General features: G+C 42.5%; 2 protein-coding genes across 7 annotated transcripts in view; one reads left to right on the top strand and one right to left on the bottom strand.

The window, feature by feature from the left end:
• Nucleotides 1–23789, top strand: part of LOC125643847 (uncharacterized) — a 43987-nt gene extending 20198 nt beyond the window's left edge. Inside the window, exons 2-5 of one of the 5 annotated variants that reach the window (XM_075132760.1) lie at nt 2873–2962; nt 18812–18912; nt 22222–22639; nt 23252–23789. In XM_075132760.1, coding sequence (XP_074988861.1) covers nt 22225–22639; nt 23252–23772 — 936 coding nt within the window. In that variant the 5' untranslated portion in view covers nt 2873–2962; nt 18812–18912; nt 22222–22224 and the 3' untranslated portion in view covers nt 23773–23789. Of the gene's footprint in view, nt 1–2757; nt 2963–18811; nt 18913–22144; nt 22640–23251 lie in introns of those variants that run through there. The other 4 variants (XM_075132763.1, XM_075132759.1, XM_075132761.1 and 1 more) reach the window with 4 other exon arrangements.
• SHISA9 (shisa family member 9) overlaps nt 1–25461 on the bottom strand; it is a 248845-nt gene that overhangs the window by 150565 nt on the left and 72819 nt on the right. The gene's annotated exons all lie outside the window — the stretch shown is intronic.

The following is a 25461-nucleotide window of genomic DNA, read 5'->3' as shown; positions in this document are numbered from 1 at the left end:
CTACCTTCTGTGCTTATATATTATATATAGTCAGATTATTAGAGTATACAAAGTAGGAAAAATCTGATTTTCATTTTGCAATGCAAAGATATATATTTTATTTTATAACTGTAAATTTCTTTAAATCGCTTTGTAAGTGCTACTCTTGTGGAACAGAGAATGTGAGACAAAAGGAAGAAAAAACATTAAAGATCATGCCATACACAGTAACAGGAAGGAATTTCATATGCAGCACCTTATAAAGAATCCTGAGTGTTATAAATAGTACCTTGAAAAGAGGGCACCAAAGACAAATAGTGCACACCAATTATAACAAGACAGAACAGCCCCTTTCACCTATTGTCTATTGTATACCAATGTAAAGTACTGTGTACACTTTGAGCCAGAGTAACAGTAAATATGTCCAGGGAGTGCACAAGTATGTGTCAGAGGGAGTATTTATGAATTTGGAATGAATGAAAATGACTTTTTAAAAATCTTTCCCAATAATTTAGTCTCGTTACATTGTAGTTATTTCAGTTCCCAACACTCAGGACTACTAACCTAATTTGAAGGTGAGAGGCTGTTTTCTATTAAGACAGACTGTAAATCTGCATGCTGATTGCTGAGGCCCCTGATAGTTAGAACAGATGGGGCTTCTGTGTCTCTGCAATGCTCCCTGCTCAAAGCACTACTTAAATGGAATAATCTCGCCTACTAGGGTTGCCAACTTTCTGATTGCAGAAAACAGAACACCCTTGCCCCGCCCTTTGCTCTCCCTTCTCAGAGGCCCTGCCCCCGCTCACTCCATCCCCCCCCCCCGCTCATTCTCCCCCACCCTCACTCCCTCACTCATTTTCACCAGGCTGATGCAGAGGGTTGGGGTGCAGGAGGGGGTGAGGGCTCCACCTAGGGGTGTGGGATCCGGGGTGGGGCTGGAGATGAGCGGTTTGGGGTGGAGGAGGGGGCTCCAGCTGGGGCCGAAGGGTTCAGAGTGCGGGAGGGGGCTCAGGGCTGGGGCAGCGGGTTGAGGTGTGGGAGGAGGTGAGAGGTGCAGGCTCCTGGTGGTGCTTAGCTCGGTCAGTTCCCGGGAAACTGTGACATGTCCCTCCGACTCCTAGGTGCAGGGGCAGGCAGGGAGCTCTGCGCGCTGCCCCCATCCACAGGCACTGCTGGCCAATGGGAGCTGCGGAGCCACTGCTCAGGGTGGGGGGGGCGCATGGAGCCCCCCTGGCTGTTCCTGCACCTAGGAGCTGGAGGGACATGCTAGTCGCTTCCGGGAGCCACACGGAGCCAGCCACTATGGCCAACCAGACTTTTAGCATCCTGGTCAGCTGTGCCAGGGTCACTAGAGCTGCCAGGGTCCATTTTTGACCAGGCGTTCCAGTCAAAACCGGATGCCTGGCAACCCTATATCCTACTGACACTCAGAGAGAGATAGCCATTCCATTCTGAACTCCCGTGTTAACCCATTCACCAAAATTGTTGAACTGCACTCTTTTGTGCTGTGTCTGTTCAAAGGTGATTTATTTTTAAAGTTTGAAGAAAGACCATGTAGCCACTTTTTTTATTCCCATTTAAAACTGTTTCAACTTTTTGAGGCTCTGATAAATCCAAAGTGTCTTTGTTTTAAAACTTCAAAACTGACAGACAGGTAGCTGGGAATGAGCTGTAATCACTTTGCCTTGATTGAAAATATTTCATTAGGAAACACAAAATACTGAACTTCAAAGTTCTTCTTCTCTGCTGAGCATAGTTTCTGTTCTGATCCACATACGTACTGCTGTTTCCCTTTTTCTCCTATCCATCTCCCTTTTTTCATCTCTTGATTTGTATTTGAATGTTGACAGGATTTTTCAAACTATTTTTCTGTTGTAATCAAAACATATAATGGTGTCTTGCATGCGTTGGCAGCTACACTTTATAACTACAACTAGATTGTTTACTATTATTGTCACACCAAATAGTCATACTGCAGACACTCAACAAGATTCTGGATGAATTCATATTCACTGGGGGAGGGTGTTTGGACCTGGAAATCTGGCAGAATAATTTCTTGTTACTCAGCAAGTTTACATACATCTAAAGAGGTCATGGTGAGAACTGAACAAGACACTTCTTCTGCCCTATTAACCTTCCTTAACATTACAACCTGACACATATGCAGCAGTTCATTACATTGTAACTCTAACAGTATATCAAACTTAAAAAATAAAAATGAATTATCTGACAACTTTTCAGTGACTTACATGAAATTAGCTGGTGGGTTCAGTCCTGGAATATTAGGGGGCCATATTCCCCAAATGACTGCCAAATATGGCATCAGTTGAAACCATTGCTGGCAGTCTCAGCAGAGGCCAACAACTGAATGGGTCTGAAACTGACCTTCTTTGTAATGATCCCTCGAAAGCAAGGCTGAAAGATTTTGAATAGACAGAGTGGGAGGCTTCCATGTCACTGCCTATGTGTGATGCACATTTTGGCAGAACTTCTCTAGAAGTGCATGCTTGGGAGTGGAGGTAGGGGGCCTGATTATCCATTGCTGTGCACCTTCTGTAGTCATTTACATCAGTGCCAAGTGGGTGCAAGTGTAACCCACTGCTGTGTGTGCTACTGGGCTCCCACTGTGCCAATCAGTAAAAGTTAGGAGTTGACAACCCCAGCTACACAGCCTTGGCTGTTTAACTCAAGATGTAGCAGCTCATGTTTTTAGCTCTGGAGGTCAGCCAGTTAAATCTCTGGTATGTTAGCCAAGAGGCTGGTTGTGTCACTACCTTTCTGATTTGGTGGCATTTTACACCCACTTTGTACTGGTGCTAATGACTAAACAAGGTAAAGGGCAATGGAACATCAGGCGCTGGATTTTTTCATGTTCTTTCTCAATCTGCTACAGCCTGAGAAAACTAATGCTGTGAGGCACCTCCTTTTTGCCAAGAATTTGTCTGTGGATTGAAGCGAGGAAGATTTTTCTGTTGCACCAAAGGTGGGAGAGCTATTTGTGCTGTCTTTGTGACGAGTTTAGTTAGATATGTTGCCTGCTTATATGCTGCTTGCTTATATATATGTAATGCCAGATGCCCCAGCCACGGGTCCAATAAAAAGCATTAAAATAAACTGATGACTTCAATTGCTGGTAGTATAAAACTGGACCTTTTATGAATGAAAATCTAACAGGCAATTAACCATAATAGAGCGTAGAAAAATATCAGAAAAGCCCTGGGGAATTTGTTAAAAATATATAAATGTGTTTTGTTAAATCCACAGTTAAAATTTTATCTTTGCATGTTCATTTTCCTCTGTATGTTAGATTATTAGTGTTCTCATTCTTCAACATCCTTCTTTGGCTCCCAGGGAAGTTCCAACTGGTAAGTTTGCACATTGAACATTCACAGACTATCTAGGAAGCATGTGCAGAAGTGTTAAATAATTGGTGATATGTGTTTACTTTCCAATACAATGATGAAAATGAACCCTGTTTCATTTTCACCAGCCAATTTAAATCAGTCTACAAAAAAGTAGAAGCTGTGTCTCCAAACTTGTATGTTCTGACCAAATTTCAAAATGTACGTGGGGCAGTTTAAGCATGACTACAGGCAGTGGATTTCAAAGAAGTTTGAGGGAGTTAGGTACCCCTATCTCATTGAAAACCAATGGGATTTGGGTGCCTGATTGATTTAGGTTACTTTGAATATCCCACATTCAGTAGTTAAAGATTAATAACTGGATATTTGCACCACTGTTTGCAAGTACCTAGCACTATGTTTAACACTGATGCTTATTTGTTTACATTGTTGTCACTTTCTTTATAAATACCAATGTTGACAGTCCCAAGTTTCAAAGATCTGGACCGAAAATACCATTCCTAACTCATCTTTAGAGTCAGTATAATACCACTTTCCACATGAGACTCACAACGCTTCTGAGATAGGTAAGTATTAACTTCCCCATTTTAAAAGATGGGGGGAAATGAGGTTATGTTTTACCCAGAAAGTCTGCAAATAACACTCAGATTTTCTTAGCCTTTATGCAGGTACTATCTCAATTGATAGTATCATAATTTTAAAGAAAGCAGGGCAAAATCCTACCATTCCCAGAGCAAAAATCATTTAAAAATGTGTCCCTTGCCAACTAAGAATTTTGCCATCTAGTAGAACATATGCTATCCGAGGAGCTGCTGTCCAGTCCCAACATACTGGCTGTACTCTCTACCTTAACTTACTATTGCTAAAATAAATATCATCAATAGTATTAACATAGTGTTTGCATATATAATTGCTTTCCCCAATGTATTTTAGTTTTCTCTTAACTATTTCTGAGATCTAGGGGTTGATCCACCTCCCACTGAAGTCAATTGAAAGACTCCCATTGATTTCATAGGAGTAAGATCTGGCCCCTAACCTCAGTTTTCAGTTAACTGTTACGGTATACTAGCTCTGTCTAGAGATATAGGACTGGATAGAACCTCATCAAGTCCAGTCCCCTGCCATTGCCGGCAACCCAATCAAGATAATCCCATTTGTAAAGTTAGCAAACACCCTTTAAAACTAGGTAGGCCATTTGTCCACACTACTTGTATTGGAAGGCTGTCCCAGAGCCTCACTTCTCTGATGGCTAAAAACTTTCTGATTTCCAGATTAAATTTATTCATGGCAACTTGATACCCATTTGTTCCTGTGCCAATATTGTCCTTTAGCTTAAGTAGATCTTCTCCCTCCCCATGTTTACCCCCTCAATGTATTTATAAAGAGCAATCATATGGCTTTTCAACCTTTGTTCTGCTAAACTATACAAGCCAAGCTTGTTTAGTCATCTCTGGTAAGATAGGCTTTATATTCTCCATTTCATCCTAGTAGCTCTTCTCTGCATCTGTGCTTTACCTTTCTATCATTTTCCTTCCAATTCAGACTTTAATCACTCTGTTGCAACTCTAGACCCTCAGCTTCCCTTACTAAGCTACAACTATTCTTTCAATCTCACCCTCAACCAAACCAAATTGTCATTCCATTTCTAACTAGCCGACCACTTCACACCAAAATTCCAGGTGCTTGCTTGGACCATCCCCCCTGCCAGTGAGCTTTGCTCATGGAGTGGCGTTTTCTCTTAGGCTCCTCTGACCCTGGTGACATTTATTTTATATCATTTTACTTACATATAGTGGGCCAGATCCTCAGATAGTGTAAATTATCATAGCTCCATTGTAGCCAATGGAGTCCCTGTAGCTGGCTATAGAGTCCCCATACCTAGTACAGATTACTTTCCATGGTACTTTGAATCAGCAGTGCTGGCTGGCATACTGTGAGGAGGTCAAGTCAAGGTTGAGTCAAGCAAAGGAGGGGCCATAGCAGCTCTCTAGAGGCTGCTCCATGCCTGTATACACATTCGTTATTACCCATGATGCAGGCAGCCCGTGCAAGGGAGTAACGGGGCTCACAATTTAGTGATAATCTTCTGGTAGTATCCTACTTTGATTCTTGGTGCCCAGCTCCCCAGTGGACTTAGCAGGTTGGTCTGAAGTTTTCTTCTTGGTGGTGATCAGTTCAGGGTGGATATGAATTATATCTCCCACTTCCAGCAGCCACTGGGGCTGCTGACAGCTTCACTAAATGTTCTCTTTAAACATCTGTAAGTTAATTAAAACTAACAGCAGCACTAGTGGCTGTAGTTCAGCTCCATCCTATGCACTCTGGCAGCTAGGAGAATGCTGCTGCACACTTCACAAGTCTCCCAGAGAGTCAGGGCTCTAAAAGTAGCAGGGAGAATCAAGGTGCCATGCTGGCCTCCAGATTAATCTTATTTATTTTACTCTCTTTGAGACTGAAACTATGGGTGCCTGCACATAATTACCATCTGACTCCGTAAGCCAGATCTGCAAATGTTTGTGAAAACCTCTAATTTTGCATAGGGTAGGAGAGAAGAGAGAGAAAAGTAAAACCACGGAATTTCACATAGTTCTTCAGCCAAGGAACCGCCAAACATTAAGCTTAGCTGTGGATAAATCATTGGATTTCAGTGACTAATGTTTTTCTTGGTTCTATCTGATTTATCTTTTCTGCAAAGCAGGATCTCAGATAAAGATGCCAGCCAAAGATGGCCAAGAAACAGCAAATAAGCAAATATACCTGAGCCTCAGGTTAGAAGTACATTGATTTTGGCAAACAAATTTGGCCCCATTCAGCTATTAAATGTATTAAGTTCAGAGGAAATGAAGTCAGCAGCTAGGATGTTTGGCTGATGTATACTGTGCACCAAATAAATACTCTAAACCTTTGTAATGAAATTAATAAATTATCTACTTTTTGGCTGTGCTATTTTTTCTACATCCTTAGAACTCACATGAATGGAGATGGTACTGTGGTACATCACTGTAACAAGTGACTTTAAGTACATTATAATATCTTACCATGGCAACATCTTTGTGCTGATCTTATTTATAGTAAAGAAAGAAAACAAAAACAAATCACCAGAACCCTGAAAAGTAGAGGTGAAGGGCTAACCTAGGTCAAGGTTCTTATCTTCATAACTGTCTGTAAAGTACTTTTCACACATTTGGCACCATATAAACAATAAATAATAATTTAAAGAAGAAACAATACTTTTCTGCTTTTAATTCTCGTTTTTTCATCTTTACATAAAAATACTAAATACAAGTGAATTTACCTGGTAAAATGGCTTTTGCTTGGGTAGCTCTGGCCAAATATAACTTGATTGTAATAGGTAATGCTAGAAGCATACACTATAGTTTGCTATTATACCTGATCTTGGAGTTTGGCACAGGACCCAAGTGTGTGTGTGTAGTGCGAGGTGGGTGGGGCCTGGGATAATTCCAATTTTGCACTTCCCTGAGACTTCCTAGTGCCTGTCCATCCCCTGGCATAAATAAGAGAAGCTTCAGGATAACTAACTAATTTATGCTGACTGGTAAGGCTCCCTTAGGGACTGTTATGCCATTTGGGGATTGTCAGAGTGTAACCACTCCAACAATGGCCTGACATGCCTCCTCCAAAGGGTTGGGAGGAGGATATGGCCCTATGTTTTGAATCCATTACCATGTCTCTGTTTGATTTGGGTATATACAAATCAGTGCTGTGGAGCAGGGATGTGTTAGGGAGGGCCTTGTGAAGAATGGGGGTGTGTTGGATCAGAGGGTAACAGGACGGGCGGGGAGACATGGAGGAGCTTGGGTATGGGGGAGCTATGCTGGTTGTCTGTTATCTAGTACACAAAGAATGAATATGGCTTTGGGCTGATGGGGAGAAACAGGGCTTGAGTTCCAAGGTTCTGGGAGGGGGCAAGCAGAGCAGAGAGGAGCTCTGCTCTGCTGAGCCATCTGTGTTTCATCAGAATGCGCCTTCCCTCTAATGAACCTCCCCAAGGGTCTCTATCATGGGGCAAGAGGGGGAGAGAACAGGATGTGGTAGCCATCCATCTAGAAATGTTGTGGTTGTATGGGGGTCAGTAGTGATGTTTGCTGGGATGCTGAAATGGAAGGGATGGCGCTGCGAAATAAGGTTGGGGGGTGCGTGCTCAGCACTGAGGCAATGACGTTGAGCAATTAAAGTTCATGGAGGTTCATTGCTGGTTGTTATGGATTAATTAAGAGATCATAGAGTACATAGCTTATTGGCCTGTGACTCCTGTTTTTGGGGGAAGGGATAGCTCAGTGGTTTGAGCTTTGGCTTGCTAAACCCAGGGTTGTGAGTTCAATCCTTGAGGGGGCCATTTAGGGATCTGGGACAAAAATTGGGGATTGGTCCTGCTTTGAGCAGGGGGTTGGACTAGATGACCTCCTGAGGTCCTTTCCAACCCTGATATTCTATGATTGGGGGGAGGGATAGCTCAGTGGTTTGAGCATTGGCCTGCTAAACCTAGGGTTGTGAGTTCATTCCTTGAGGGGGCCATTTAGGGATCTGGGGCAAAAATTGGGGATTGGTCCTGCTTTGAGCAGGGGGTTGGACTAGATGACCTCCTGAGGTCCCTTCCAACCCTGATATTATATGACATATATATATATATATATATATATATATGACATTTGTAGGGTTTCCCTCTGTGTTGTTGCCTAGTGTGCTAGGGAACCAAAACAGCAGTGCTGGAGGAGCCCTTCAAGTAACATTGCTTCAGGACAAGCCCCATCCCAGGCCCATGGGACAGTTGTAGTTCCCCTCCACTGCTGAGTCTAACCTTCAATTGCTCTGTTTGTATACTATGATCAGTCATTAACATGTTAAAGAAAAAGATTTCAGTCCTGACTAAAGTGCAAATCTTAAGGTAACTTTAATGTCTTTGGCCAAAATGTTCAAACCTAGGTGGCTGAAATTAGGCTAAAGAGGTAGCTTGGTTTTCACATCACTGAGCAGCCACAATTCCTGGTGACTTTGAATGGAGTTGTAGGTGCTCATCACCTCTGAAAAAGTCGGGTCACTCATTTAGGTGCCTGACTATGGATGCAGGTGTCTGATTTTAGACACCCACTTTGGAAAACATTGGTCTTATTGCTTGTTTCACTCCCACACACTCTTCATTCATTCAACTTTTTTTTTAGAAGAAGAAGCCCTATGTTTATATTCAGTATAAATAGGGAAGGAAGTGAAGGGGAAATATGAAGAGATTCTGAATTAAACCCAACCCCCCTCCCCACTATTTTTAATCCTTCATGAATCTTTCATTACTACTTCCCACAAAACACCTCCTGCCTTCTCCAAATGTTCTATCAAATAAATAAATAAATAAATAAATAAAATGCTTCCAGGCTTGGTAGGTAAAAACAGCACAAAAATAATTGTATTTAAGCAAAAAATATTTTTTTAAAGCTACAGGCATCGTGACTTCCCACCCCAATGTCTTTTGCAATAGGAGTAAGATCTTTAAATGTCAGGAGAGTAAGTGCTGTTAGCTGTGCAAACAAATCTGTAATATGCATATAAGGGAAGGCAGAGAATGTTCAGGATATGGAAAACTTTCTTAGTCAGAGCATGGCCCTTTCTGCTCACTTGTACATGGGATGGCCAGGCGTCCTATGTACAAGTTTTTTGACCGGAATGCCCGGTCGAAAAGGGATCCTGGCGGCTCTGGTCAGCACTGCTGACCGAGCTGTTAAAAGTCTGATCAGTGCAGTGGGGATAAGCAGGCTCCTTGCTTGCCCTGGCTCTGAAAAATTCCCAGAAGCAGCTGGCATTTCCCTCTGGCCCCTAGGCAGAGGCATGGTCATGGGGGCTCTGCATGCTGCTCCCACCCCAAGTGCCAGCTCCGCAGCTCCCACTGGCCGGGAACCACAGAGGTACGGGCAGCACACAGAGCCGCCTGGCCGCACCTCTGTCTAGGAGATGGACATGCTGGACACTTCCGGGAGCTGCCTGAGGTAAGCGCTGCCCGGAGACGGCACGCTGAACCCCCTCATGCACTCCAATCTTCTGCTCCAGGTTGGAACCCCCTCCCACACCCTAACTCCCTCCCAGAGCCTGCACTCTTCATCCCTAACCCCCTGCCCTAGCCCTGAGCCCCTTCCCACACCCAAACTCCCTCCCAGAGTCCGCACCACCTCCTGTACTCGGAGCCCCTCAACCCCAGCCCCACACCAGAGCCCGCACTCCCAGCAGGATCCCTCACCCCCCACACCCCAGTCCGAAGGCCCCACCTGCATCCTAAACCCCTCATTTCTGGCCCTATCCCAGAGCCCACACCCCCAGCCCAGAGCCCATACCTCCTCACACACCCTATACCTGTGCCCCAGCCTGAAGCCCCTTCCCACACTCCGAACCACTCATTTCTGGCTCCACCCCGAAGCCCTCACCTCCTACCGCATCCCAACCCCCTGCTCAGCTGGTGAAAATGAGTGGGAGTGGGGGAGAGTGAGTGATGGAGGGAGGGGGATGGAGTGAGCAGGGGCGGGGCCTTGGAGAAGCGGTGGGGCAGGAGCGGGGCCTCAGGAAGGGGCAGGGTAGCAGTGGGGCAGAGGTGTTCAGTTTTCTGTTCAGAAAGTAGGCAACTCTACTTGATCAGGGGAGTAAAGGAGTGTAAGGATCCCCTTACTCCCTGCACTTGTTACCTATATTGCAAAGGATAGAGCAACTACTAGTGGGTCCCAACTCTCCTGCCATGGGAGGGCAAAGAGTAGGGGGAGCCTTGTCTCCACTCTTCCCCCTCCATGTCCCAGCTGTAGGAACCTGCATGGTATTTGGAGGGTGGAGCACAGATTTCAGGAAGGTAGAATTTGCAGGAGGCACCAGGAAGTCAGTGGTCAGTGTATGTGCATATGGTTGGAATGCATTTCTGTAAGAAAGTTCTTTTAATGAAGAGTCTGTTTAGTTTTCAAAACATGGATTCTTCTCCTGTTATTGCCCAGCACGCGGTACATGAAACATGAGACAGCACAGCTGAGCTGGCACAGAAGGAGAAATAAGTTGTACCAAGCAAAGGGCTGGCGCATATTACTTTCTTCCCTGGAACAAGGGAAAGCAGAGATTGAACTGTCATTCTTTGAGCCAAAATGGGTTCAAAACTAGATTCAAAGGGGCCCAGTGACAAACACCCATAGATAAGCATAAAAAAGGTGACTTTAGCAGAGAGCTAGAGATTCTATAAATACACTAGGAGCAAGAGAAAGACACTGGATAGTGTGGGTCCTCTGCTTACTGGGGAAAGTGAGCTAATAACTGTTGACATCAAGATGACTGAGGTGTTCAATGCTTATTTTACTTCAATATTAACTAAAAAGGTTAATGATGACCAGATACTCAACACAATTATTATTAACTACAAAGGGAAAGGAATGCAAGCCAAAATAGGGAAAGAACAAGTTAAAGATTATTTAGATAAATTAGATCTATTCAAGTTAGCAGGACCTGATGAAATTCAGGGTACTTAAGGGACTGAAACAATCTTGGAATTGTTGGCATTATCTTCAAGAACTCATGGAGGACAAGTGAGGTCCCAGAGGACTGCAGAAGGGCAAACATAGTACCAATCTTTACAAAGGGGAACAAAGAGAACCCAGGGAATTATAGACCAGGATAGATATCTCAAAAGATTTTGGGACAAATTATTAAACACTCAGTTTGTATCCTAGAGGAGAATAGGGTTTTAAGGAATAGCCAGAATGGATTTGTCAAGAGCAAATCATGTCAACCCAACCTAACTTTTCTTTGACAGAGTGACTGGCCTAGTGGATTGGGGGAAGCAGTAGAAGTGATATATATTGAGTTTAGTAAGGCTTTTGACACAGTAACACATGACATTCTCATAAGCAAACTAGGGAAATGTGGTCTAGATGATATTACTGTAAGGTGGTTGCACAACTGGTTAAAAGACTGTACTCAAAGAGTAGTTATCAGTGGTTCACTGTCAAACTCAAACTCAGAGGGCATATCTATTTAGGTCCTGGAGGGTCTGTCATGGGTCTAGCACTACTCAATATTTTCATTAACAACTTGTATAATGGAGTAGAGAATACACTTATAAAATCTGCATATGACACCAAGCTGAGGGGAAGGAGGGAGTTACAAGCATTTTGGAGGACAGGATTAGAATGCTAAACAACCTTGACAAATTGGAGACAAATTCAACAAAATGAAACTCAATAAAGAGAAGTGCAAAAAGTACTTCACTTAGAAAGGAAAAATCAAATACACAACTACAGAATGGGAAATAGCTGGCTAGTACTGCTGAAAAGGATCTTGGGATTATAGTGGGTCACAAACTGAATATGAGTCAACAATGTCATACAGTTGCAAAAAAGGCTAAGATCATTCAGGGATCTATTAACAGGAGTCTCGTATATAAGACATAGGAGTAATTGTCTCACAGTACTCAGCACTGGTATGGCCTCATCTAGAGTTCTGTGTCCAATTCTGGGCATCATACTTTAGAAAACAGGTGGACAAGTTGGAGAGTCTCCAGAGGAGAGCAACCAAAATGATAAAAGATTTAGAAAACCTATCTATGAGGAAAGGCCAAAAAAACCTAGGCATGTTTGGTCTTGAGAAAAGAAGACTGAGGGGGAACCTGATAACAGTGGTCAGATATGTTAAGGGCTGTTATAAAGAAGATTGTGAGAAATTTTCTTCATGTCCACTGAAGGTAGGACAAGAAGTAATGGGCTTAATATGCAGTAAGGGAGGTTGAGCTTAGATATTAGGAAACACTTTTTAACTGTAAGAGTGATTATGTTCTGCAGTAGGTTTCCAAGAGAGGTTCTGGAATCCCCATCATTGGAGGTTTTTAAGAACAAATTAGACAAACACCTGTCAGGGATGGTCTAGGTTTACTTGGTCCTAGCTCAGTGCAGGAGGCTGGACTTTATGACTTTGCAAGGTCCATTCTAGTCCTATATTTCTATGATTCTGTGATTCTAAAATGGATCCATTTTCAATTTCTTGCAAAATTTTCACAATATCTTTAACAAAGATTTTTATTGAAATCATTTTCAGAATGTTTAATTTACTGAAAACCTTTCTTAATAAGAAAATGCATTTTTCAATAAATGGAAAATTTGAAAATTATTTTGATTAAAATTTTAATAATAAATATTGTGGAAAATTTTACACACAAAACCAAAATGTTTTGATAATAATTTTCCACACAGAAGTTTTTCTTTAAAGACTGTTTTCCTGTGTAAAAATCATTTCATGTGAAAAATTTTGGTCAGCTTTAATAAATAATATTTGTTAACAATCTTGGTTTTACAGAAGTTAAAGGACCTCACTAGCTTCCAACTGAAAAATCCTTTCAGGATAACTTTCTTCTAACATTGATGAACTTCAAATTGACAGCACACTAATCTTTCCAGAGATTGTCTTTTTGTTCTCTGTTTGTACAGCACCTAGCACAATGGGGTCCTGGTCCATGACTGGGGCTCCAAGGTGCTACCTCTGTACAAATAATAAATAACAGTAATAGAAAGCATGGCTCTAATTCATGATTGCCATATGTCTTGTGTAGTTATTTACACTGAGTGCAGAGTTCTTATTTATTATTTTGCATGTTGGTGACACCTAAAGGGCCCAGTCAGGAATTGGGACCCCCCTGTGTTAAGCGCTGTACACACATAACAAAAAGATGGCCTCTATCCTAAAGAGTTTTGGATGTAAAATGCCCTCATTCTGGTTTCATAGTGTTTTACGCTTACTTTACACTGATGTAAATGACTACACAAAGTGCAGGACAATAATGAATCTGGCCCCAGGAAATGGGGTCCCAGCTAGCTACTGACTTAACTTGAATGAGAAACTGGAAGGTGTAAGTGGAAGGAGCAGATATATAATGATCAAGTTGCCTAAGTCAATGATATAGGGAAAGGGGAATGGAAATGTTTTGTTTGTTTTGCTCTTAATATATTCTTGAGGAAAGAGAAAGTTTTCATGTTTTGCACTTCAGTCTGCAACATCAATAGCAAACCTTAATTGTTTGTTTAAGCAACCTTCTAAACTGACAGAGTTGGCCAATTCAGTCACACAACAAAAGACTTTCAAAGAGACAGCTTTGCTCCCAAGTGCTTATTGTCAGGCGTTTGAGTTAAACTGATTTTAACAACCCAAAAAAAACTCCACAGGGGAGTTTTTCACAAACAGAAAACTAAAGCTCAGGTTTGGCTATTTAAAAACCCTCAATCCCTTATACCTGATGTGGCATTCCGCCTCCTCCAAAGCCCCTAGATTAGCCTGTTCATTGCTAACATCAGTTTTTCTGCCTACCAACAAGCATTTATTATAGGGCTCTCCGATATAACCCTTGATTCACCTCAATCAGGAATAGCAATTGCTCTATATAAACTGACAAATGTCTTTCCCTACCACCCCACAGTCATCGCATGAACAAGTTACTGAACATTTTGCTGCCTGTAAAATTTTGAAACCTTAGGTGACTGCCTACTCTATTTATATTATAGAGCCCATTTTGCTCATCTACCTCATTACACCAATCCTTTCCTGTGCAGCCATGGACCATGGCACTGGAAACTTGAGGCAAGGATTCTGGCCAGAGTCTCTGCAGCCTGTCAAAAGTGGAGAGATTGGCCAGTAATAGAATCCAAAGATAAGAAGATACAATTTATCTTGTTCTTTTCTGCATTTGTGTGCACTCTCTGACACAATATAGATAATAAACAGTAATAAGGGATTGTAAACCTACGAAAAGTTTATAGTACTGGAAGTCCTAGAAAGGAACTTGGGAAAGAAAACAGAGAGTGTCTGTGAGTTGGGATTTTTTTTAAGTGCAGTTCTAAAAATTATTATATTAAAAATTGCACCCACAAGGAGACCATAAATTGCTCATTAAGGAAAACAAAACAAGACCAGGAGGACAACACAAATATATAAATAACTATGCTAGGCTAATAGAAACTGCTTATAAAAAAATGAGACTCTACAACAGCCCTATTCCAACAAACTAAAATTGATTTAAAATTCTAATTTCAAAGTTTGACTTACATTAAAAAATCTACAATAAATTATCGTGATTTGTAAATCATTCATCATTCAAGGTTTGGTCAAGGTTTTAGGTGGAAATGCTGAAAACAGGAAGTTATAAGCCTCATCACTGTACCATCTATAACAGGGTGAAATGCACTACAAGCACCCTCTGATTATTTTATTTGAATGTTACAGTCACTTAGGTAGAATCCTGCTCAGCTTAATCATTCAAGTAGTCCCACAGATATAAACTGGAAGTCACAGGCACTTTGTGCTACACCTCTCTCCCCTGCAGGTAGACTCTCCTCTGCTGGGATGCTGCATTTGGGATGATGCAGGTGGAGGTTGGCATACACCTGGGAATGAATCTAACCTAGCATCAACAGTAATATTAATTGACCAATTATTTAAACAGTGTGCTACTCTCTGCTTTGGAACCATATCCTTGCAAGAACTCACTGAATATGTCTGATATTTTACTGTTTGTTTTTAAAATCTAAATCATGATCAAGATTTTTGAAGGTGCCCAGTGATTTTGGATACCTCAATTTTTGGGTGTCCAACTTGATGTACCAGCAAATGCTGAGTGATGACCCTCTGCAAATAAGTGTTTCAAACTGAGAATCCAAAAATTGGTGCACCCCAAATCACTAGGTATCTTGAAAATTTTGGCCAGTACTATCCCCCATATTATCCATGTAAAACAACTATTCCCTGGATATAAATTATAAAGGTATCTAGAAGTTTTATAGCAAATAGTTCTTTACTCAATATTAGAGGGTAGAAGTACCAGCTCTGAAAATATCAGAACTATTGTAACAAGAACCAATCCCAAACCTACCTTGAGGTGTGAAAAAAAGTTTAGACAGGTGCTTCCCTAGGCTAATATGGTGGGTAGAAAGAAGCAAGGGGGCAATGCATTCTGGGACACTCCTAATCCAGGCACATGATTGGAGGAGAAGTTAAAAGGTTAGGGAGCTTGTTGGTAGGACAGGAGTGATTTGAGGGTGAAGAAAAATTATAAGGATCTTTCTGAACTGAGTGAAAGACATAAAAATGTATTCTTTCAGACAACAAAAGAAAATCACCCTCTTGTTGTCTTTTGCTATGACAAAATTTTATTGCAAAAGTGTTTTCTGCTTGGAACAAATATATTAAAATTTACAATTTTGTTCTAAGGCTAGAATTTTTCATTATTGTTCTGAAAGGTGTATTTGTTAACAGAGTTAGCAAGAACGGTAAATATCTTTTTTTTTTTTTTTTTTTTTGGTAAAAACTCAAAGGTTTTTGTTAAGTGACTACTTGCAAAATGAAAACAATTTTGCACAGCTGTAGTAAGGCAACCTGGAGGGCTTCAAATAAGCACCCATACTTCTAAGGATTCAGTCAGATCAACTAATTAGTAGAAATCATATTTATACAGACTAAGCATTCAATTCTTCAAGGAGGATATGTTCATAAATGGCTATTAGCCAAGAGGGTCAGGGACACCCCATGATCCGGGTGACCCTAAATCTTCAACTGCCAGAAGCATCTGGCACTGGCCACTGTCAGACACGCTAATGGGCTAGATGGCCCATTAGTCTCATCTGGTATGGCTGTTCTTATGTTCTCAACATTTGGGTGCAATCAAAAAATAGAAAAGTTCTGAGGATATTTTGCAGCTCCTTTGCCTTTCCTCCCTCCCCTATACACACACTTTAGTTTTCTTAATTCAAACAAGTTATTGTGTAATTCTAACAGTGATGTAGGCATAACAATATCTCCTTACCTAACATCATCCTGTTTTTATTATGATATCTGTAGGTTGCAGAATTCTGCTTTCAATGTTTCACTTCATCAGATGAAGTGAGCTGTAGCTCACGAAAGCTTATGCTCAAATAAATTTGTTAGTCTCTAAGGTGCCACAAGTACTCCTTTTCTTTTTATAAGGAAGATATGACCCAATCCATTAAAATAGAGAGTGCAGTATACATACTGCGAATGAGTAACAATGTAAATCCGATATGATGATGAGTTCAGGATCAGGGTGAAAGGATGCAGTTATGCATGCGACCTCTCAAATACAGGACAGCTACTTCACAAAAGCATCTACCCAGGATTACTGTCAGAAGGACAGGTGGTAATTTTGTCCTGGTCATAGTTTTAGCAGGGGGGCTAGACTACTGCTGAGCTGCCTGATGAATGTTTTAAGCATCTTGCTACACTGTAATGAAACAGCAGCAGGGGATGCTTGACTCGTCCTTCCTCACTGTTCCTTCTCCCCCACCTCTGTTTGGGAAGAGTAAATGTATTCATATTTTCTCCTGACCCCATTTCTACTTCTTGGCTCCTATTTGACTATGATGTCATAAAGCTAAATTTTAGGAATCATGTAAACAATTACTAAATAATTCTAATAGGCTTTATCTGTGTCTGCTATTTTCTTATCTATTTTGCTAAAGGAATGGGTTGCATTGGATTTGAAAATATAGAGTCAAAGTCTGTGTGAAATTTTCCTAATAGACCCCTGATTCCGAATTATATTACAAGCAGGGATCTTTGGTCATGGTCCATGAAAGTTTTGCTGTGTGATCCTGGCCCAGTTTAATGTTCTGTGTTGAAACCAAGTGGAACACTCTGATTCACATGGGTTTCAACCAGGGCCGTTGGGTGAGTTTCACATAATCTGAATCAGTGTGAATCAAAAAAGGAGAAAAGATTCACACTCCCCAGTGAATTAAAATTAGTGAGTTTCAAACATCAATTCTGCAGAAATCTGTGTACCTGCATAAGGAAAGAAAATTCCACTTCCCATCTGATACCAGCAGGTCATGCATCCAGTGTACCCATCAAAACTATCCCTTTGGAAAGTTGCATGTGGAAGGGTGGTAGAGTCTTTAAAGGGAATGTATGTAAGTCTGACCCAAAAACCAAATGCAGCCACCATCTCCCTGTAACTCTAGGGTGAAGAGAGAACTGTGTATTTTGCTAGTTAGCGCAAACTACAATAAATATTCTATACAGCTATTAAGAAACATAGAAATTAAAGTAAATATTAGTGTTGTGGTCATTTGCGTCTGTTATTGGAAAAAGCAAAACAGATATAGCTCTCATGAGGGCAAAAAATGCAGGTGCTTCACGTGTGTCCACAGGCAGTTGTATTTTTTTCTAATTAACCCGATCCTGCTGCCACTGAAATCAGAGAGTTTTGCTGTGGACGTCAATGAGGGTAGGAGCTGATCAAAACACAGCTTTTCAATCAGAGCTTTTCAAGTGATGTCAATAAAGCTAGACTAATTTCTACCAGCTGAGGAGCTGGCCCAATATTCAAAAGTACAAGTTACAAGCAAGAGGGGACTGTTGTAGTGCTCCCGGATCCTTTAGCACCAGGGTTATTAGTTTCTATTCCTGTTTCATATTCTACATATATCTCCAGCTGTTGAATCAACAGCTATTTCATCTGTCCTGTTTTCTGAAATGCCACCCTTCTTTCTTCACAGAATTTCTTTAGCCTAGATAGACATTAGCAAATGTCTATTGTAAATGCCTCCTGATATGTGTCTGTAAGCAAATCCTGCATAATTGTGCTTAAGCATAGTTATGCTTAAATAGTTTTTAAAATACATACCCTAGTTTTTAATAGTTAATAAGTAATGGTGTGTAAGAAATACAGGACCAGTGGTGCAAAGAGACCAGGAAGCTGCTTTTAGTGGGTATCTGAAGATTTCTCGTGCACAAGAGAATCTTTGGTTGACATTACTAGCTCTACAGCAATGCCTATCTACCTCCACCTCCAATTTATAGGGTATGTCATTAGTAAAAGGGCATCCAGTGATCTTGCCAGCATTAAAAGCATCTTGGGGGCTATTATGATTGAAGAAACAGCATAGGATTTTCCTCAGAGTCAGGGACAAATTGTGCCTTTACAGCCTGCCACCTCAACTGTTTCCATCACTTATTGGGTATAGCTGGGAATTCAGGAATTCAAATCATTATATTTAAATTTACTTAACATATCCTGGAAAGCTGTCTACTGAAAGGCTACTCAACGTCATAAGTTTTCTCCCTTTTGGCTAACCTGCAACACACAACAGTCTGTAGATTCTCAGGTTGTGAGAAATACTCCTACATTAATGCAACTGTGCATGAAATTTATAAAATAATAATATACTACTAGGAATAGATGACTAGTAATGAACTGTATCATTTAGTTTTACAATATAGAAACTGTCAAAATATGAATATGACTCCAGTGGAATTACTGTCAAAATATGGACTCTGGATTTAAACTGGTGTACCTGAGATCAGAATCTGCTCCACATACTGTATTATTATTATTTTATTTTATTAATAAGCATAAATGCATGCTGTAAATGCACACAATTAAATGATTACAAATAGGTTTTCAAATCTGAATGTTCTTTTGATTATTATTTATGTTACAGTAGCACATAGGAGCCACTGTTACGGACCAGGACCCCATTGTGCCAGATGCTGTACAAAACTAAAGCAAAAAAGGCGGTCCCTGCCCCAAAGAGTTTACAATGTAAGTAATCTAAATATCAACAGTGCATAATGTACATCAGTGCTTCTGAACCTTTCGAGGCTACTGTACCCCTTGTAGGAGACTGATTTCTCTTGCGTACCCCCAAGTTTCACGTCACTTAAAAACTACTTGCTTACAAATCAGATATAAACATACAAAAGTGTCACAGCACACTATTACTTAAAAATTGCTTATGGTCTCATTTTTACTATATAATTATAAAATAAATCAATTGGAATATAAATATTGTACTTACATTTCAGTGTATAGTATATAGAGCAGTATATACAAGTCATTGTATGAAATTTTAGTTTGTACTGACTTCACTCATCCTTTTTATGTAGCCTGTTGTAAAACTAGACAAATATCTAGATGAGTTGATATACCCCCGGAAGACCTCTGCGTACCCCCAAGGGTACATGTACCCGAGGCTGAGAACCACTGATCTATATTGCAGACAGAGGACCTACACACAAAAACACAACAGTAAAGAACTGGTTTTGGAGGGATATGGGGGAGGGTATAGTCAGGGGTGAAAGTAGGCTGGTACGGGCCAGTACGGCATACCAGTAAAAAGCCCCACCCCTTCTGCCCAAGGCCCCGCCCTTTCCGGGGGCCCAGAGCCGGGCCCCATTACCGGTAAGAGTTTAATATTACTTTCACCCCTGGCTATGGTGTTCATTATGCCAAGTTTCAAGTTCCCACAGAAATAGCTGATTTATAAACCTCTAAAAATAAGAGTTCATGATAAAAACTCTGACAAAACCTGAAGTATTGCAGTGGAAATGGTGTCACTGTAATATAAGAGAGATTAATGTATATTTCCCTGGTAATACAGAATATATTTTTTCTATGCATTTATCTCAGTAAATACACAGTAGGGCTCAAAGTGCAGTAAACTCAATGTGAAGTGCAAAATTAGGGACTAATTTGATTATATACTTATGTGGAGAAAAAAACTTAGATAGACCATTAAATATATGCTGAATGCAATATTGTATCTGAGATTAATGTAATGTTACTAATGAGACTAATGCTTATGCAAGCACAAGCAGCAGCACTGGCAGTTTCATTAGTTTCTAAAACTTCTTTCAGTTTGAATATTTTCATGCCATAATACAAATATCAATCATAGCACAATAGCCAAGCAATAATCAAACAAAACACTGAAATACCATGACAAGGAATGGTGCTGCTGACTATATTGGGCTGTGTAAATGTGAGTATGAATTAAACATACTATCATCATTCCACACAAAAATAAACATTTAAAGAACACTATCAAGTTTGAAAAGCTAGAATTCTTTTTTGTGGGTGATTTCCTAGGTTTTTAAAAAAAGCAAACTGAAAACAAAAGAAATGCCATCATGTGGCATCAGGTCTGGATGGGGGTATGTTCTAGTATAAACAGACTCTTCTTCCTGTTCCCCCAAGTTTGATCCCTTCTGCTTCATACCCTCCAACCTGTCCCTGTCCCAGTCATGTCTCTTCTCCATAACTAGCTTCTTTTTTCAGTCTGTTTCCTTGTCTACCCAGTCCCAGTTTCCTTGCCCAGACAGTCCTCACATCCTACTCTTAGCTCACTGTTCATGTCCCAGTTCCCCGTCCCCAGCTCCTAGTCTGACCCTTCCCCACACCCAGCCAGTATCAGCCCTCACACCCCTGCTCCTTGTCTGATCTGTCTCTACCCACTTGCTTCCAGTCCCAGTCTCCCTATCCAATTCTACTGTCCCTTCATGTCTCCCTTGCTTTTTGTTCCAAGTCTCTCTTCTTAGCTAGTCCCAGTTCTTCCCCCATTCACCCTCGTTCCTTGCCAGATCTGTGTCTCCTGCCCCCCATTCCCTCCTCACTGGTTCTTAGTCCCAATCTCCTTGTCCCACCAGTCTCCCTCTGCCCCTCAGGTCATCATCTGACCTCAGTGTACCTCCCCAACCAACTGGCTCCCAGTGTCCCAGGCTCAGGCCCCTTGCCCACTCAGTCCCCGCCTGCCTTCCCCCAGCTTCCTGTCTCCTTGCCCAGCCAATGAGATAGAATCTTCAGGAATTTGAACTGCTAAAATAGAAGAAACCTCTGCTGACCATGTGCAAACTGTGATTTTTTTTTAAGACTTATAACTTGACCAAATTTGGAACAAGAAAAGGCACATCACCGATACATAGGCCAATCTCCTACCAAATTTCAAGCCCCTGCTCCAAAGTGTAGGGGTACTGTAGTACTTCAAAGAAGAGGTCTCGAGAATTTTTTAATATGGGCAAAACAACAAATTTTTTACCTAGCCTTTTTCTTGCAAATGCTAAATTGTTTTGGATGAAATTTTCCAAAAACATTCAGCCTGAGGCAATTACTGAGCATGAAAAATTCCATCCAAATGGTTAGTTTCATAAAGTTATAAACAGCTGAAAACAGAGTCTTATAACTGGAAGTGTAGACCAACTTTACAAGGCAGTATTACCAGCCCAACCTATAAAACTTGGTGTAGGAGAGAGGAGGAAGTTATCAAGAATCCCAAATACTCCCTGAAATGGTAGCATATGTGGGAGCACCCACAGATAACAGTAATAACATAAGAGTTATATGAAATAACCAACCCATAACCAATGCCTGATAGAAGTAAACATGCAAGTATTCCAAGACTTAAACTCACACACACATCATTAACCTTCAAAATACTGAAGACCAAAGCATAGGAGTAAATAATATCCAAATATTAATCATATAGTGTGATGTACCACCTGCAGAAAAGCACACAACTCCCACTGATGTCAGTTAAGTTGCATTAGCCCTGGTCTACACTAGGACTTTAGGTTGAATTTAGCAGCATTAAATCGATGTAAACCTGCACCCGTCCACACGATGAAGCCCTTTATTTCGACTTAAAGGACTCTTAAAATCGATTTCCTTACTCCACCCCTGACAACTGGATTAGCACTTAAATCGGCCTTGCCAGCTCGAATTTGGGGTACTGTGGACACAATTAGACGGTATTGGCCTCCGGGAGCTATCCCAGAGTGCTCCATTGTGACCGCTCTGGACAGCACTCTCAACTCAGATGCACTGGCCAGGTAGACAGGAAAAGAACCGCGAACTTTTGAATCTCATTTCCTGTTTGGCCAGCGTGGCAAGCTGCAGGTGACCATGCAGAGCTCATCAGCACAGGTGACCATGATGGAGTCCCAGAATCGCAAAAGAGCTCCAGCATGGACCGAACGGGAGGTACGATTTTAAAATCGCTGTTTGGGGAGAGGAATCCGTGCTATCAGAACTCCGTTCCAGTTTTCGAAATGCCAAAACCTTGTCAAAATCTCCCAGGGCATGAAGGACAGAGGCCATAACAGGGACCCGAAGCAGTGCCGCGTGAAACTGAAGGAGCTGAGGCAAGCCTACCAGAAAACCAGAGAGGCGAACGGCCGCTCCGGGTCAGAGCCCCAAACATGCCGCTTCTATGATGAGCTGCATGCCATTTTAGAGGGTTCAGCCACCACTACCCCAGCCGTGTTGTTTGACTCCTTCAATGGAGATGGAGGCAATACGGAAGCAGGTTTTGGGGACGAAGAAGATGATGATGATGATGATGATGATGAGGTAGTAGATAGCTCACAGCAAGCAAGCAGAGAAACCGGTTTTCCCGACAGCCAGGAACTGTTTCTCACCCTGGACCTGGAGCCAGTACCCCCCAAACCCACCCAAGGCTACCTCCTGGACCCAGCAGGCGGAGAAGGGACCTCCGGTGAGTGTACCTTTTAAAATATTATACATGGTTTAAAAGCAAGCATGTGAAAGGATTACTTTGCCCTGGCATTCGCGGTTCTCCTGGATGTACTCCCAAAGCCTTTGCAAAAGGTTTCTGGGGAGGGCAGCCTTATTGCGTCCTTCATGGTAGGACACTTTACCACTCCAGACCAGTAACACATACTCGGGAATCATTGTACAACAAAGCATTGCAGTGTATGTTTGCTGGCGTTCAAACAACATCCGTTCTTTATCTCTCTGTGTTATCCTCAGGAGAGTGAGATATAATTCATGATCACCTGGTTGAAATAGAGTGCTTTTCTTCAGGGGACACTCAGAGGAGCCCATTCCTGCTGGGCTGTTTGCCTGTGGCTAAACAGAAATGTTCCCCGCTGTTAGCCACAGGGAGGGGGGAAGGTTGAGAGGGTAGCCACGCGGTGGGGGGAGGCAAAATGCGAAACGAAAACACATGTTTTGAAAACACTTGTAACGAAAGCACATGTGCTATGTATGTAATGTTAACAGCAAAGTTTACCCTGAAAGAGTGTAGCCACTGTTTTATAAAATGTGTCTTTTTAAATACCGCTGTCCCTTTTTTTTTCTCCACCAGCTACATGTGTTTCAATGATCACAGGATCTTCTCCTTCCCAGAGGCTAGTGAAGCTTAGAAAGAAAAAAAAACGTACTCGCGACGAAATGTTCTCCGAGCTCATGCTGTCCTCCCACACTGACAGAGCACGGATGAATGCGTGGAGGCAAATAATGTCAGAGTGCAGGAGAGCACAAAATGACCGGGAGGAGAGGTGGCGGGCTGAAGAGAGTAAGTGGCGGGCTGAAGACAGGGCTGAAGCTCAAATGTGGCGGCAGCGTGGTGAGAGGAGGCAGGATTCAATGCTGAGGCTGCTGGAGGACCAAACCAGTATGCTCCAGTGTATGGTTGAGCTGCAGCAAAGGCAGCTGGAGCACAGACTGCCACTGCTGCCCCTCTGTAACCAACCGCCCTCCTCCCCAAGTTCCATAGCCTCCACACCCAGACGCCCAAGAATGCGGTGGGGGGGCCTCCGGCCAAACAGCCACTCCACCACAGAGGATTGCCCAAAAAAAAGAAGGCTGTCATTCAATAAATTTTAAAGTTGTAAACTTTTAAAGTGCTGTGTGGCATTTTCCTTCCCTCCTCCACCACCCCTCCTGGGCTACCTTGGTAGTCATCCCCCTATTTGTGTGATGAATGAATAAAGAATGCATGAATGTGAAGCAACAATGACTTTATTGCTTCTGCAAGCAGTGATTGAAGGGAGGAGGGGAGGGTGGTTAGCTTACAGGGAAGTAGAGTGAACCAAGGGGCGGGGGGTTTCATCAAGGAGAAACAAAAAGAACTTTCACACCGTAGCCTGGCCAGTCATGAAACTGGTTTTCAAACCTTCTCTGATGCGTACCGCGCCCTCCTGTGCTCTTCTAACCACCCTGGTGTCTGGCTGCGCGTAACCAGCAGCCAGGCGATTTGCCTCAACCTCCCACCCCGCCATAAACCTCTCCCCCTTACTCTCACAGATATTGTGGAGCACACAGCAAGCAGTAATAACAGTGGGAATATTGGTTTCGCTGAGGTCTAAGCGAGTCAGTAAACTGCGCCAGCGCGCCTTTAAATGTCCAAATGCACATTCTACCACCATTCTGCACTTGCTCAGCCTGTAGTTGAACAGCTCCTGACTACTGTCCAGGCTGCCTGTGTATGGCTTCATGAGCCATGGCATTAAGGGGTAGGCTGGGTCCCCAAGGATACATATAGGCATTTCAACATCCCCAACAGTTATTTTCTGGTCTGGGAATAAAGTCCCTTCCTGCAGCTTTTGAAACAGACCAGAGTTCCTGAAGATGCGAGCGTCATGTACCTTTCCCGGCCATCTCACGTTGATGTTGGTGAAACGTCCCTTGTGATCCACCAGAGCTTGCAGCACTATTGAAAAGTACCCCTTGCGGTTTATGTACTCGGCGGCTTGGTGCCCCGGTGCCAAGATAGGGATATGGGTTCCGTCTATGGCCCCACCACTGTTAGGGAATCCCATTGCAGCAAAGCCATCCACTATGACCTGCATATTTCCCAGGGTCACTACCCTTGATATCAGCAGATCTTTGATTGCGTGGGCTACTTGCATCACAGCAGCCCCAACAATACATTTGCCCACTCCAAATTGATTCCCAACTGACCGGTAGCTGTCTGGCGTTGCAAGCTTCCACAGGGCTATCGCCACTCGCTTCTCAACTGTGAGGGCTGCTCTCATCTTGGTATTCATGCGCTTCAGGGCAGGGGAAAGCAAGTCACAAAGTTCCATGAAAGTGCCCTTACGCATGCGAAAGTTTCGCAGCCACTGGGAATCATCCCAGACCTGCAACACTATGCGGTCCCACCAGTTTGTGCTTGTTTTCCGAGCCCAGAATCGGCGTTCCACAGCATGAACCTGCCCCATTAGCACCATGATGCATGCATTGGCAGGGCCCATACTTTCAGAGAAATCTGTGTCCATGTCCTGATCACTCACGTGACCGCGCTGATGTCGCCTCCTCGCCCGGTATCGCTTTGCCAGGTTCTGGTGCTGCATATACTGCTGGATAATGCGTGTGGGGTTTAATGTGCTCCTAATTGCCAAAGTGAGCTGAGCGGCCTCCATGCTTGCCTTGGTATGGCGTCCGCACAGAAAAAACGCACGGAATGATTGTCTGCCGTTGCTCTGACGGAGGGAGGGGCGACTGACGACACGGCTTACAGAGTTGGCTTCAGGGAGCTAAAATCAACAAAGGGGGTGTCTTTACATCAAGGAG

The sequence above is a fragment of the Caretta caretta genome, chromosome 10 (genome assembly GCF_965140235.1).
Source record: "Caretta caretta isolate rCarCar2 chromosome 10, rCarCar1.hap1, whole genome shotgun sequence".
Classification (NCBI taxonomy): domain Eukaryota; kingdom Metazoa; phylum Chordata; order Testudines; family Cheloniidae; genus Caretta; species Caretta caretta.
This window is presented reverse-complemented; position numbering and strand designations above follow the sequence as displayed.